The sequence below is a fragment of the Megalobrama amblycephala genome, linkage group LG16 (genome assembly GCF_018812025.1).
Source record: "Megalobrama amblycephala isolate DHTTF-2021 linkage group LG16, ASM1881202v1, whole genome shotgun sequence".
Taxonomy (NCBI): Eukaryota; Metazoa; Chordata; class Actinopteri; order Cypriniformes; family Xenocyprididae; genus Megalobrama; species Megalobrama amblycephala.
Genome location: NC_063059.1, coordinates 23,081,157 through 23,095,223, shown reverse-complemented (window position 1 = coordinate 23,095,223; position 14,067 = coordinate 23,081,157). Strand labels below are relative to the sequence as shown.

The window sequence follows — 14,067 nt, the reverse complement described above, 5'->3', positions numbered from 1 at the left end:
TTTGCAATTCAGTATGAACTCAATAAGTACATTGTACTTATTTTTTGATGTAAGAACATTGTAGTTAAGGTTACTTAATATAAAGTGGGACCATATATCTTTTGAGTGATTTATAATCAAGTCTTTTATTTTCCTTTTCATTTGTACCTCTCACTGAGAGAAAAGTACAACTTATCAGTATGTTCTGGGAATGTTTCCTGTTATAGTTAAAGCCAGGACCAACTTCAGCCTTGAAGAAGCTGTGAATTATGTGTATCTGTGTATGTGCGCTAAGTGTTCTGTACAGGTCCTGTATTGGAACTGATGACAGCTGGCACTCTGCTTGAGACATGCGGATGCTTCTTCATGACTTAACAAGACATCCTGCGCATCCAAGTTCAGGGAGCGATCATCAGCATCCTGACGAATGGAGATCCGACTATCTGTCCATGTGTGGAAGATTACTAATTTTGTCTATTTTTCTTAGCCAATCAGAATCATTCAACCTGAAGTAATGACATATTTAGTGGACTCTGTTAGAGTATAATTGTTGTGGAAATGTGAATGTACGCAGAGCGGTCTAGAACTCTGAGATACTAGAAAAGGCAGTTTCAACACAACTGTGCTCCTTTTTAGAAAGAAATGGAATCTGTGAGGATTTCCAGTCAGGATTTAGACCATACCATAGTACTGAGACTGCTCTCGTTAGAGTTACAAACGATCTACTCTTATCATCCGATCGTGGCTGTATTTCTCTATTAGTGTTATTAGATCTCAGTGCTGCTTTTGACACTATCGATCACAACATTCTTTTAAAAAGACTTGAAAACTATATTGGCATTAGTGGAATTGCTTTGGCATGGTTCAAATCTTACTTATCTGACCGTTATCAGTCTGTAGTAGTTAATGAAGAGATGTCGTATCGATCACAAGTTCAATATGGAGTACCACAAGGCTCAGTACTAGGACCGTTGCTTTTCACTCTGTACATGCTGCCCTTAGGAGAGATAATTAGGAAGCATGGTGTTAGTTTTCACTGCTACGCTGACGATACTCAGCTCTATATTTCCTCGCGCCCTGACGAAACCTACAAATTCACAAAACTAACAGAATGCATAGCTGACATTAAAAACTGGATGACAAGAAATTTCTTATTATTAAATTCAGAAAAAACTGATATCCTAATCTTTGGACCAAAAACTTCCTCACGAAAAAACCTTGAATACTCTCTAACACTTGACGGGTGCTCCATTAAACCTTCGTCCTCAGTTAGGAACCTGGGTGTGCTCTTTGATACCAATCTTTCATTTGAAAGTCATGTTTCTAGTATCTGTAAAACCGCCTTCTTCCATCTAAAAAATATATCTAAATTACGACATATGCTCTCAATGACAAATGCGGAACAGTTGGTTCATGCATTCATGACCTCAAGACTAGATTACTGTAACGCTCTACTGGGTGGTTGTTCTGCTCGGCTTTTAAACAGACTACAGTTGGTCCAAAATGCGGCAGCTAGAGTTCTTACTAGAACCAGAAAGTATGACCATATTAGCCCAGTTCTGTCAACATTACATTGGCTCCCTATTAAACATTGTATAGACTTTAAAATCTTGCTACTTACTTATAAAGCTCTAAATGGTTTAGCTCCCCAATATCTAAGCGAGCTCTTGGTGCATTATAGTCCTTCACGTCTATTGCGATCTCAGAATTCAGGCCAGTTGATAATACTCAGAATATCAAAATCAACTGAAGGCGGCAGATCCTTTTCCTATTTAGCACCTAAACTCTGGAACAATCTTCCTAGCATTGTTCGGGAAGCAGACAGACTCTGTCAGTTTAAATCTAGACTAAAAACACATCTCTTTGCTCTTGCATACACATAACACATTATCAATACATTAACATTTTTCAAATCCGTTAAAGGATTGTTACGCTGCAATAATTAGGTTGGCCGGAACCGAGAACATTTCCTATAACACTAGATATACCTGTACATCAGAATAAGAATGGCATCTACGCTAATATCAGTCTCTCTGCTTATCCTGAGGTTTGCCGGGTGCTGGATCCAGGCCGTATCCAGATCAGATGGAGAACCTGTGTCTGGACCTGACTACAACGTAGCCCAGGAGACAATGGGCCTCCAGATCCAGTTCTGGCTGCATCTATAATTCAGATTTTTAAATCTCCGTATCCGCTTACATATATTTATATATAATCTATTTTTAATCTCTATAATAAAAATGTATAATTCAGATTTTGATCTCCATATCCATTTACATATATTATATATATCTTCCAAGGGTTTTTTTCCCTCCTAGGACTTTTTTCCCAGTGTTAGCACGCTGGGGTTTTCTCCTAGGGGGTTTTTTCCACCCCTGGGAGTCAGCCGACATTGGCTTAATGTAGCACCATCTTGTATATGTTACATATTACCACGCTTGCTTGTACAGCCTATTTTTAACCATTTCTCTTTTTTCTGTGCTCCTAATATGTAAAGCTGCTTTGAAACAATTACCAATTGTAAAAAGCGCTATATAAATAAATTTGACTTGACTTGACTTGACTCTGTGTAAGACTTAAAGCTGGCTTCTGCTGATGAAACTGCAAACTATCCTTCAGTAAATTTTCTACAATTGATTGCACTTCTGACTCCTGGTCTTTCATTCGACATATCTGGTCAAGGGTCCTAAACTGTTTATCCCCAACAGTATAATTTACAGAATTAGCAGAGAATGAATTTCTATCATATGCATACAAAATGAACATTTTTCCTAAAATATATCAAAATGAATCAGAATTGAGAGCATGCCAATCGGAATTAAATTGAATAGGAAATTCTGTAGCGACCTGACCCACGTTATACTGTTCATGTACTGTACATAATATACATACGATTTGTATTAGGCATCCCTGTATTAGCTCACTCCAAGATAGCAAATACCACGGTAAATACCACAAAACAAGGTTTATTGTCAGTGGTAACCAACATATCAGTTTGGTGACAAGATGCATGCGACTTTCCTTTCTGTCCCCTACTGGCAACTTGAAATGATTAAAAAACAAATTACACAGGCGAGTGGCATGGCAGCCCATTCATCAGTGTCATGTGAGGCTGGGCCTCGTGGGGCTGCTGAGAAGTCTTCGAGAGCGGCCGGTAATGACAAAACCTTGCTCCATAGAAATACAACTGCTAGGTGATGCTGACCAACTCTTTATACGGTCTACTTATGCAAAATCACCCAAAGATGGTCTTGTTCATTTCCTTCCTTTTTTTTCCCTTCCTGTCACTCTCTTCCGTCTTGTCTCGTGTCCCACCTGAGCCCAGCTCACAGCCTGTTACCTTGTGTCCTCTGCTTTACCTCTGAACACCAGCCAATGTTTGCTTTCCGTGCGTACGACTTCAATAGCCTCTTTAACAATGGCTCTTGCTGTTTACAAACCGTGAAGAAACCTTCCCTTTCTGCAGTTATCTTTGAAAAAAAAAAAAAAAGTCTTCCCTGTAATTCCTTCCTGCTGGTTAATGCTCCAAAATTTAAATGCCGGAACAAATAATTGAAAGAGAAACTGGTCTTGCTAATTACAGTTGGACCAGCAAAGCCTTCAGTGTTTGAAAGAGCTATAAACAGTATCGTGTGATTCAGCAGTATGGCCTGTTTTCAAAAACCTGGTCCAAAAAGATAGTGTGTTTGTGTTTTATATGCTTAAGAAAGAAAAATGCTCTTTTGTTGTTTTATTGTGGCTATTTATTGTTTTGCTGATCACAATGCTACAACATTTTTGTCCATCTCTGTCAAAGTTAAACCTGCAGTAAGCGGCCTCTTTTTTGGAATGACACACATAAATTTCCTTACTACCAATCAGATACCACTGAAATAGGTGTCCTGAGAAATATCACAATATTGTTTGACACCACTACACTTTGTAAACTACACTGTAAAAAAGAAAGTGCCCTGCAAGTTTCAGCCAATCAGAAGATTTGGAGGCAGATCTTTGCCAATGGTGTACACTTGTGAATGAGGTTATTTGGTTATTTGGTTGAATAATGAAAGGCGAGGGAAATGTTTAGGAAACCAGTAATTATCGCTTATAGCAGGTTTAACATGACAGGTAGTAGCATACTTTGTTAAATTAACACTTTTAGGGGCTGTACATACATGACACGCTCTTGTGTTTAATAAAAGCTAGATGAAGCGTATCGTGAACAGTCTCCAGGTGCGTTTACATCTATTTTTAATGCGATAGTTCTCCCATACTGTCATTATTTACTCACCTTTATGTTGTTACAAAACTTTCTTTCTCCTGCAGAACACAAAAGGAGATATTTTGAAGATGGTTACAACTATTTTTTGTCAATGGGGTCTGAAACAACACTGGTCCCCGTTGACTTTCATTGCATAGGGGTTGTGAAGGAAAGTCATGCAGGTTTGAAACAACATGAGGGTTAGTAAATGACGACAGAATTGTCATTTTTGGGTGAACAATCTCTTTAACTTGGCAGGCCATCTCAAAAACACGGCACTCATTGGTACAAACAGCGCAATGCATCACAATTATCAAAAAACATCTGTTTAGAGCATGTTTACTTAGAAAAATTAAAAATTAAAAAGTGCAACTGTACACAAAAACGTATCCTGTGCTAATGAATTTTGACTCATTTCAGTACACTCTGTAAAATATTTATACTTAAAGTATGTAAATCCAGAGCAGAAAAATACTATATTAGTCTATATAATCATCTTCTTCATAATCCCTGTTAAGGCAGAAAAAAAGTAATTCTTTGTAATTCTTGTGATTAATATGCAGTTAATCTAAACCCCAGGTTCCTAACGTCTTCTCCATAAGGAAGTCTATAATTACTCCTGTGAGCTGAGTCTGAGGGACCCTCATCAAATTTTCATTTTTCTGATCACATGCTCAACTCTGGTTCTGCAACACATGTGTTAGGGCACATAATCTATGCCATGTGTTTCAACAGATGTGTCAAGAATGCATCAATGCATTCGTAAAAAACAGTGTTTATTGAGAACTTATACAGGAACATCAGATATGCCAACGTGCACTCTCTGATCTCCAGAGATTGTTCAATAAAACCAGATATCTCAGGCACACTGGTCTCGTTGGCACACCTCTTTCATTTAAACGCAGCACAAAGGCCGAATCCCTGGGTGACTGTCAAACACAGATGAAAACGTTCTTCACTCTGCATAGCGGAGTTATTGCCTGCACAAATCACAAAGCAACAATCCCTTTACTGCTCACCTGTACAGCAGTCACCAATAGAGAGAATACATCTTGTAATTAGAGCAAAATAGCTTTGCTCCTTTCCTTTCATTATTGCAATTAACCTACTGAACCTGATCTCTAACGGATGGGGGAAGGATGTTGTATCAAATTACAGGGATGTTTCATATCAGCGGTAGCTCTTGCTCTTCCTGCATGATAATGAGGATGAGATTGAAATAGACATGTGATGTCTGAAAAGTGAAGTTTCTGAAAAGAGCAAACCAAAAACTGCACTAGATGAAAATGTATATTATTTTTTAATTAAATTGTAGCTAACGATGCTACATGATAGCATTGTAGTAAGATGTTATTGCTTATTCATAAAATATATTATTAAAACAAATAATTTTGGGACTTTTGACATTCTCCATCCAAGTACTTAGACATTAGTTTACTCAAAAATAGTGGTTGGTTTCCAGGACAATATTCAGTCACTCCTATCTAAACTGATCTTAGCTGCTGAGTCTTTTAACTTGAGTCAGTTTAATATTTTACATCTTTGTTATTACCGTCTTAGCATTTTTTTTTTTTTTTTAAATTAAGATTGTTAATGTAACCGAACACAGAACCACTGCTCTACAACATGCATTACAATTTTACTGTGAAAGTAGCTAAATGCATTAAAAAAATATCTGAATTTATCAGATAATCACAGATTTGAAGATTTTAGTTTTTCAATATCCAAGTGTTGGAATGCACAACTGAAGGTTTCTTTTTAGCATGATTGTATCTTACGTTAAATAATGACAGTGTTGTCTGATTTTATTGCTGAGTTATGCAATATATTACTGAAACATACTCTTGACAAACAGTTCTGAAGATTTTAATCAGTCTCCATTCAAGTGCATAGACCTAATTATCTTCTAGAATATGCATTAGCAAATGTTTTGCTTGATTGTAGCTTGTTAAATGCTGTCAGATTTTATTGCTGATTTACAAAATATATTACTGAAACATACTCTTAACCAACAGTTTTGAAGATTTTGTCCTTTTACCACAAAAGTTTGGGATTTTTTTTTCAAGCTGAGTCCATGTCTGACACGCACTAGGAGTTTTTTCAGCATTACTGCATCTTCAGATGCTGAATGATATCTAAATGTTGTCAGATTTTATTGCTGATTTGAAATATAGCATTGAAACATACTCTTAACCAACAGTTTTGAAGATTTTGTTCTTTTACCATCAGATAGGATCTGCACTTGTAAGACTACTACCTAAAGAAAATAGCTGTCTGTAGTTGCCAAGATCCCCCATTTGAAAGGTCAAACCCATATGACTTTAGTTTTTTTATTTTATTTTGAAAAAACGCTGGAAACCTAACAGCATTTGAACAAATGAACTTTCCAAAAAATATCTTCATGTTTCACAGAAGAATTTAGGTCATACAAGTTTGGAACGAGAGTGGGTAAATAACAAAAAGTCATTTTTTGAGGTGAAATATCCTGTAAAAAGTGATAGCAAAGCAAATGGCACTTGATGAATAACTGTGCTAGAGAAGTGCACTTTAGAAAATGTTTGTATGTATGCTGTCAAAACTAATGATTGATTCACCAAATTGATTTACAAACAGCAGGTGAACATGATTCACAGCTTTTTTTGGACACCGTGAAGTCATAATTTACATTTACTGCGAGAGAAACACTGCAGTTTCTGCAATGTACAGAAACAATATATCTGAGCCAAGATCCCATGGGGACTTGAATTATTCCCATGACAGATGGATTCAGGTGAGATGACAGAGATGTAAAGCCATGTGTGGGTGTGATGCTTTGGTCTCGGCTCACAGCTCGATCAGAAATTGCCTTTGAAAAATGCCCCGCCCCCAGCACAGTCATAAATTGGACTCGCTTATCTGCAAACTGATTCCAGCTCTTAAAGTGCCCAAGGACTCCTCCACATCTAAAGAGGCCATCTATCCATCCATCCATCTGGGTCTTTTCTGGGCATGTTTAAACCTGGAGGCAAGGCAATTTGGCGGCCATCTTAGTAAGGGCTCTATGGATCTACTTTATAGGTAAAATTAGCAGTAAAATTTGACAACAATGTCATATATTTCACTTCATGCAATTTCTTTCATGAAATATTTCAGTATTTATTATTAATGATTTATACATGTGCATTATCATTATCCCCCCCCCCAAATTAACGTGTCCTTGAAATCTTTCATCAAAATAACTTCCCCTCCCTCTTGCAGCGACATCTCTTCTCTTCTCTGATGAGGTTTTTACTGGCATGAGGGCGGGACAACCTGTCACTCATATGACATCACAGCAATTGCAAACCACAACGATCCAATCAATCCCCATGGACAAAATCAAGCATTGCCCTACATTTTTTCTTGTTCAAGAATCCGTTTCACTGGGATATCCATCACAATAAGGAAGAAAAAACTATCACAACTTCTGTTTCATGCCAACTTTGACTCAAATAATTTTTTCAGGCTGGTTCAGTTAATGTGTTTGGTCTGGTTAACAAACTATATTGGTTATTTTAACTGAAAGGCAAGACTTCCATTCCTGTTGCTGCCATATTGAGTGATATGATTTCACCCATTTTTCTGTGCTACGTCTCTGGTTTGGTACCTGTTGAACATGCACCTTGCTGGTGTAAAAGACACTTTGCAACATGGCAGAAATAACCAAAGAAGCCCATCTCACCACCATACAAAGGGTTTCAACAATTTCTCCATGTACCTGCATCACTAAGTGCTTCATTACTCCCCAGAGCGTGGCCAGAGCAGAAGCTGAAAAGCTCTCTCTGAGTCATTTACTGATTACTGGGTTTGTGATGGATGTAGTGTGCTTTTGACAGGCCTTTTTCACACTGTGATAATGGCGTAATGAAACACTAGCATACGGATGGGAGGATGGTGCGGTGTTGGTGTGTTGGACGCGTGAACGATGGCGGCAGGAGAGACTAAATAAGTGAAGGAAAGCAGTGTGGGGAAATGAAGTGGCTTCTTTAAATTAGGTTGGAGTGTGCTGAAGTGTGTCGGTTTGTTCCACGCTGAGTGGCTGCTTTTAAAGCGCTCTGAACTTAAAGCCATATCGGATGAAAAAGTTTTGAAAAATCCATCCTGGTTTTTTATTTCTAGCACACATCAGCGTGAAACAGAAAGATTGAAACGGAAACATCAAAGATACAGTTTATAGGATACTTGAATCAAGTCGGGGAAAAAAAAGTGCCGCACCACCTCACATTCAATTTCAGTGTGGTTTTAACATGGCTTCGTCATTAGCTGTTTCCTCTCAGATTGAAATAATCCTGAAGTTTGAAGTACACTAATAATATTTTGTGCAGTTTTATGCAATAAAAAGCAAATATGTGTTTAACAAAAATACAATATTGTGTTAAGTTCAACCTGGGAAATCTAAGCCAGATTTAAAATAATATTGATATTTACAATTATAAATGTATTACATTAAATTAAATATTAATAGAAATTAAAAGTATATGACCCATATTGGTTAATATGTAATTTACAATAACACATTTTGATAATATAGCTACGGTCAATAAGATTATTTTTGAAAGAAATGAATACTTATATTAAGAAGCATTTAACTGATCAAAAGTGACAGTAAAGATATGTTACAAAATATTTCTATATATGTTTCTAATCCAAATAAATTCTGTTGTTTAACTTTCTATTCATCAATGAATCCTGGGAGAAAACGTATCACGGTTTCCACAAAAATTTTAAGCACACATTTGTTCACAACATTGATAATTCACTGTGGTACAGGTAAAGTAAAATATTAGTCTTTTATTAGTCTATTAATCTAGCTTCCACCAGACCACCTTCTGTATTCTGCGTACAAAGAAACTGTAAAACTTTAAACTGCAGTTCAAAAAGCTTACGCTACATCCTACGTCTTTCCTATTCAGTTTATGGAAAAAGTGTATCTGACGCGACGCCAGTTTACACTTTCTTCGTAACTTGAATACGGAAGGCGGTCATAACTTGTTAAATATGGATTTTTTTTTTTTTTTTTTTTTTACACAAATGCATCACTTAGTTTCAGAAGGCCTTTATTAACCCCCCGAGCCATGTGGCGTACACGTTTATGATGGATGGATGTGGATGGAGGCACTTTCTTCAGCTCATACTCGTTGGTCCCGTTCACTGCCATTATAAAGCTCGGATGCATCTGGATATTTATTAATGTTTCTCCGATTGTGTTCATCATCATCATCATCATCATCATCAAAAAAAAGTCATATACACCTAGGATGGCTTGAGGGTGAGTAAAGCTTGGGCTAATTTTCATCTGAAAGTGAACTAATCCTTTAAGACAATTAAAAGCTTAGTGTTTAGGCATTTTGGCCTTGGCACATTTTTATATATATATATAAAATATTTATATATATATTTATATATGTATATATAAAATGTATAATAGTATTTTAATGCTGGATGACAAATGAAAAAGTTTCTTTACTTTATAGGCATGTGCTTACAGAACTTCTGCATTAGAGAGCATAAAACATAAATTCTCTCACCAAGGAAGTCAGGATGTAGGTGTAGTACACTGACAGCATCCCTAACTCTGAGGCCTGGAGAAGAGAGAAGAGAGAGGTACATTAAACATTTTTGACAATGCTATGCTAAATTAAACAGTTACATAGACTGCATCTGTGCACGTCATTGCCGCCATTGAGAAGAAAAAGGCAAGGTTCACTGCTTTGTAAAACCTGTTCAGAGTTGGATGAAAGCTAACAAAAGACTGACAACATTCCCGCTCTGTCTGTCAATGCCATTCTATTTATCAATTCTCCAACTGTCTCCAAGGAAACCAAGCAGCAAATACAATATGTCAATCAAATGTCAGGGGTGAAAACACTTTCAACAATTATTTCTATGGAAACAGAGAGAAAATTGAGTAAAAGGGACAGTTTAGAGTACAATAAATGCATTTGAGCGGTGGGGGGTGTTTTTCTTCTTTCTGGCAGAGTAAAATGTTAAATAATGAATTAAAAACATATTGATCAAAAATAACCTGCAGTGAAACATTTCATAGAATAAAAGAACACTAAAGTAACAAATAATTTTTCCAAAACTGCTCTTGCAGATCTTTTCATTAACCTTGCAGCCATAATCAATAACCTCAACCCTTACAGAGCATACAGAGATTTCTTTTTAGTTATTGGGCACTTCAGAATAGAAATGAGTCACAATGATTGACTAGTCCACTAGTCACTCAACAACAGTCAGCAAGTCAGATACATATTTTATTAGTATTATTGCTACACTGGATGGATGACTGTTGAGATACATCTTGCATCCCATCTTGCTTAGTATTTTTTTTGAAAGAAAGAAAGAAAGAAAGAAAGAAAGAAAGAAAGAAAGAAAGAAAGAAAGAAAGAAAGAAAGAATACTTTTCTTTGGCAAGGATCAATTAAATTGATCAAAAGTGACAGTAAAGATATTTACAATGTTAAAAAAGATGTATATTCAAAAAATAAAAGCTGTTCTTTTGAACTTTCTATTGATCAAAGAATACTGAAAGAAAAAAAAAAACAGTGTTGATAATAAAAAGAAATGTTTCTTGAGCACCAAATCAGCATATTAGAATGATTTCTGAAGAATCATGTGACACTGAAGACTGGAGTAAATTATGCTGAAAATTCAGCTTTACCATCATAGGAATAAATTACATTTTAAAATGTATTCAGATTGAAAACGGCTATTTTAAATTGTAACAATATTTCACAACATTACTATTTTTATGCATAAATGTAGCCTTAGTGAGCATAAGAGACTTTCAAAAATATTTAAAAATCTTACTTTTGAAAAGTAGTGTACATGGCGTCCTTAAGGTTGATAAATTGACTAGTCATTCAGGTAACCCAATGAACAGTTTCTCTAGACTTTGAAAATAAGCAGTTTTGCTCATCCCTACTTCAAAATGTGCCCTCTAAACTTTTTGTTTGAACATTATTAATGGTACAGCCCCAAAGTTGTGTTCTTTCCGACCTGTGTGACATGTACAACTTATGTGGCAGAGCATAATTTGTAGGCGCCTCAGATCTGCTGACGGTGGCGGAAGTACCAGGTCTGAACTTCCCAAACTCCTGGCTTTGTTCCTACATTTTAGAGCATATAAGTCATGCTAACACAGCACTCCTGGGCACCTGTTCTCTTGTGATTGCAATATGGTTCGAAACAGCATTTGTATTAAGGCACTTATACCCTGTCTGGTACACACCCAGACTACCTGCCTAGCTTCCCATAATGCCCATCCGCATTTCATTTGACCAGTGTTGTGTAGAAAATAGAGAGAGAGGGAGAAAATGGACCACAGGAGCAGAGAGTTTTTCCAGGTTATGATAATTTTGTCCTTGCGTAAAGTATTTTATAATGAAAGATTTTCTCTGCAATTGCCCATGTAATTGAATCCTGTAACTCAAGCTGGTGTGTGAGCCATGCTGTGAACATTGGCAAACAGCTCTAGCATGCTTTCCCTACACTAGCTACTCACAAGCTGAACGAGTGCCAACTTTTCACAGCTCTGCAGCATGCTTGCTCCAAATAGATCCAGAGAGAGAGAGAGAGAGGAACAGAGAGACATGAAGAGAAAATGTGAGTGGATGAAACAGGTTGAAGGGGGTATGGGAAACACAGTAAGGGTGACAAACTGACAAAGAAACCACTGTGAACTGCACAACCCACCGGCGTAACAGTGGTGGTGTTTGTCCCTGTGTCTCCATAGCAACAGGAAAAGCCTTTGATGGTCATGAGACACTTTGATTATAGAGCAATACGGAGGAAAAATGGTGGAGAACCATTGGTTAAAATGTCTAAATGGCAAGAAGGCACAAGATGTCATGAGATGAGCACAGGATAACATGAGATGAGACAAGATGAGAATAAGTGAGTCAAGTAGGGAAAAGAAGAGAAGAGATAGAAAGATAAAACAACACAAGCAGAGAATAAAAGGGCTGTTGGTTATTATGAGAAGTTATGATTATATTTGACCCTCGCACAAAGTTTTTAAAAAAAGTTTAACTCCTTTTAACTGGCGCGCAGCATTTTTTGAACATTGTGTCATGCGAAAAACACTGCAAAAGACACGTTTGTCTAGTGCATGATTACATATATAAATCTAAGTCTCTCTTTCTGTCCAATTTCTCTCCATCGATCACCTTCACTCTCTTTTCATCAGTTCCTGCAATCAGCCTCTGCCGCAGAGCCATTAATTTCTCTTTCCTGAAAATAATGATTCATGTTTCATTATGGCTCACACTTATGCTGCAGAGGTTGGTGTGTACTGTATGTTCAATCAGTCACCTATATCGAATTATCCAGTCATGAGGCGGTATCCATGTATGTGTATGTTCATTCGCACTGAATGTTTTAGGAAGAGATTTTTTTACTAAAGCTCATCTTACAAACGGGGAACAACATTTAACTCTTTCACTTAAAAGATGAAAAAAGAACATGGACAAAGGGTCATGAGAATAATGCTACACTGTGAAACTAGTGGAACACTTATATAGTTTAATAGCATCATTAAATTTTTCCATCTTTATGAGCAATTGTTAATTTTATTCTGAGACTCAAGGTCATGGTCATTGACATTCAGATCTATCTCATGCAAACAGTCTTAAAAAACTATTTTCAGCTTTTCAGCAATTACATGATGGCCTTTTTACCCTTATATTTCTGCAAACTTTTTAAACCCTGGATGTATGCAGATCCAGCAAAGGAGTGAGAGAGATACACAGCAAAAATCTTTTTCTTAATCAGTATTTTAGTCTTGTTTACCAGTAAAATAATATATAAATACCCTTAAAAAGGATACATTTACTTAAGAATTGCACAAAATATTACAATATTTGTTTTTTGAGAATATATCTTCAATTTGCACCTCACTGGCAATGAGAGAAAAAAAGGAACACTTTAGGTAGCACTTTATTTTAGGGTCTTTTAACTAGTTGCTTATTAGCATGCATATTAATAGAATATTGGCTATTTATTAGTACTTATTAAGCACATATTAATGCCTTATTCTGCATGACCTTATTCTACATTCTTAATCCTACCCAATACCTAAACTTAAAAATTAGGAGTTTACTGAGGGAAAAGTCGTAGTTAATAGTTTATATGTGTTCCCCATACTAAAGTGTTACCGAAAATAAATATTAGTAAAATAATAATAATATAACTAATTCAATTTTAAATTAATTAAATTACTCTTGTTTTAGGTGTATTTAGACCTTTTTTTTTTTTTTTTTTTTACACAGCAGGGACCGTTAGGCTGAGACGTACCCTTTCCAAAATAACGTGAGACATGGTGGCGTTGGCATCCACTATAATGGTGGCAGTCTTGTCATCGCGGATCTCCTTGAGAAGAGGGGTGGGATCCTGGCTGTCATCCAGCATGCGAACAGAGAGGGTTTCCTTGGAGATGAGAAACTGTCTCAGTAACACCTCCAGGTTTAATAGGCCTGTTGAAAAGGGGCACACACAAAATACTTCAGCGTCCTGACTTATGTCACTTTCTCTCACAAGAAGAAATATGTCCTCCCTCTCTTTTCACAGCAACTATGATACCATGGGATCAGCCCTTTTAAGGATCTAGAGTCGATTTTCTGTGGATATGAATATAATGCTATTATATTTGTCCAAAACATTTCCACTAAATTATCTGCCAATATTTTAATGGCATTCAACAAAGATAACAAAGCTTTTTTTTTTTTTTTTTTTTTGCTGTACTGTATGTCCGCAACTAATGTAATTAGCGAAATCATAATCACCCAAGTGTTTAATCTCAGTTGGCAATTATGAAGCCCAGGGGAAAA

General features: G+C 36.5%; 1 protein-coding gene across 13 annotated transcripts in view; it reads right to left on the bottom strand.

Moving 5' to 3' along the window:
• Nucleotides 1-14,067, bottom strand: part of grik4 (glutamate receptor, ionotropic, kainate 4) — a 388,678-nt gene that overhangs the window by 92,442 nt on the left and 282,169 nt on the right. For all 13 annotated transcript variants that reach the window (XR_007180253.1, XR_007180254.1, XM_048159804.1 and 10 more), the window contains 2 exons: nt 13,535-13,713; nt 9,766-9,819 (listed from right to left, as the gene is read on the bottom strand). Coding sequence is in view for 11 of the 13 variants with exons in the window: in XM_048159804.1 (XP_048015761.1) it covers nt 9,766-9,819; nt 13,535-13,713 (233 nt within the window). In the remaining 2 variants the exon portion in view is untranslated. The remainder of the gene's footprint in view (nt 1-9,765; nt 9,820-13,534; nt 13,714-14,067) is intronic.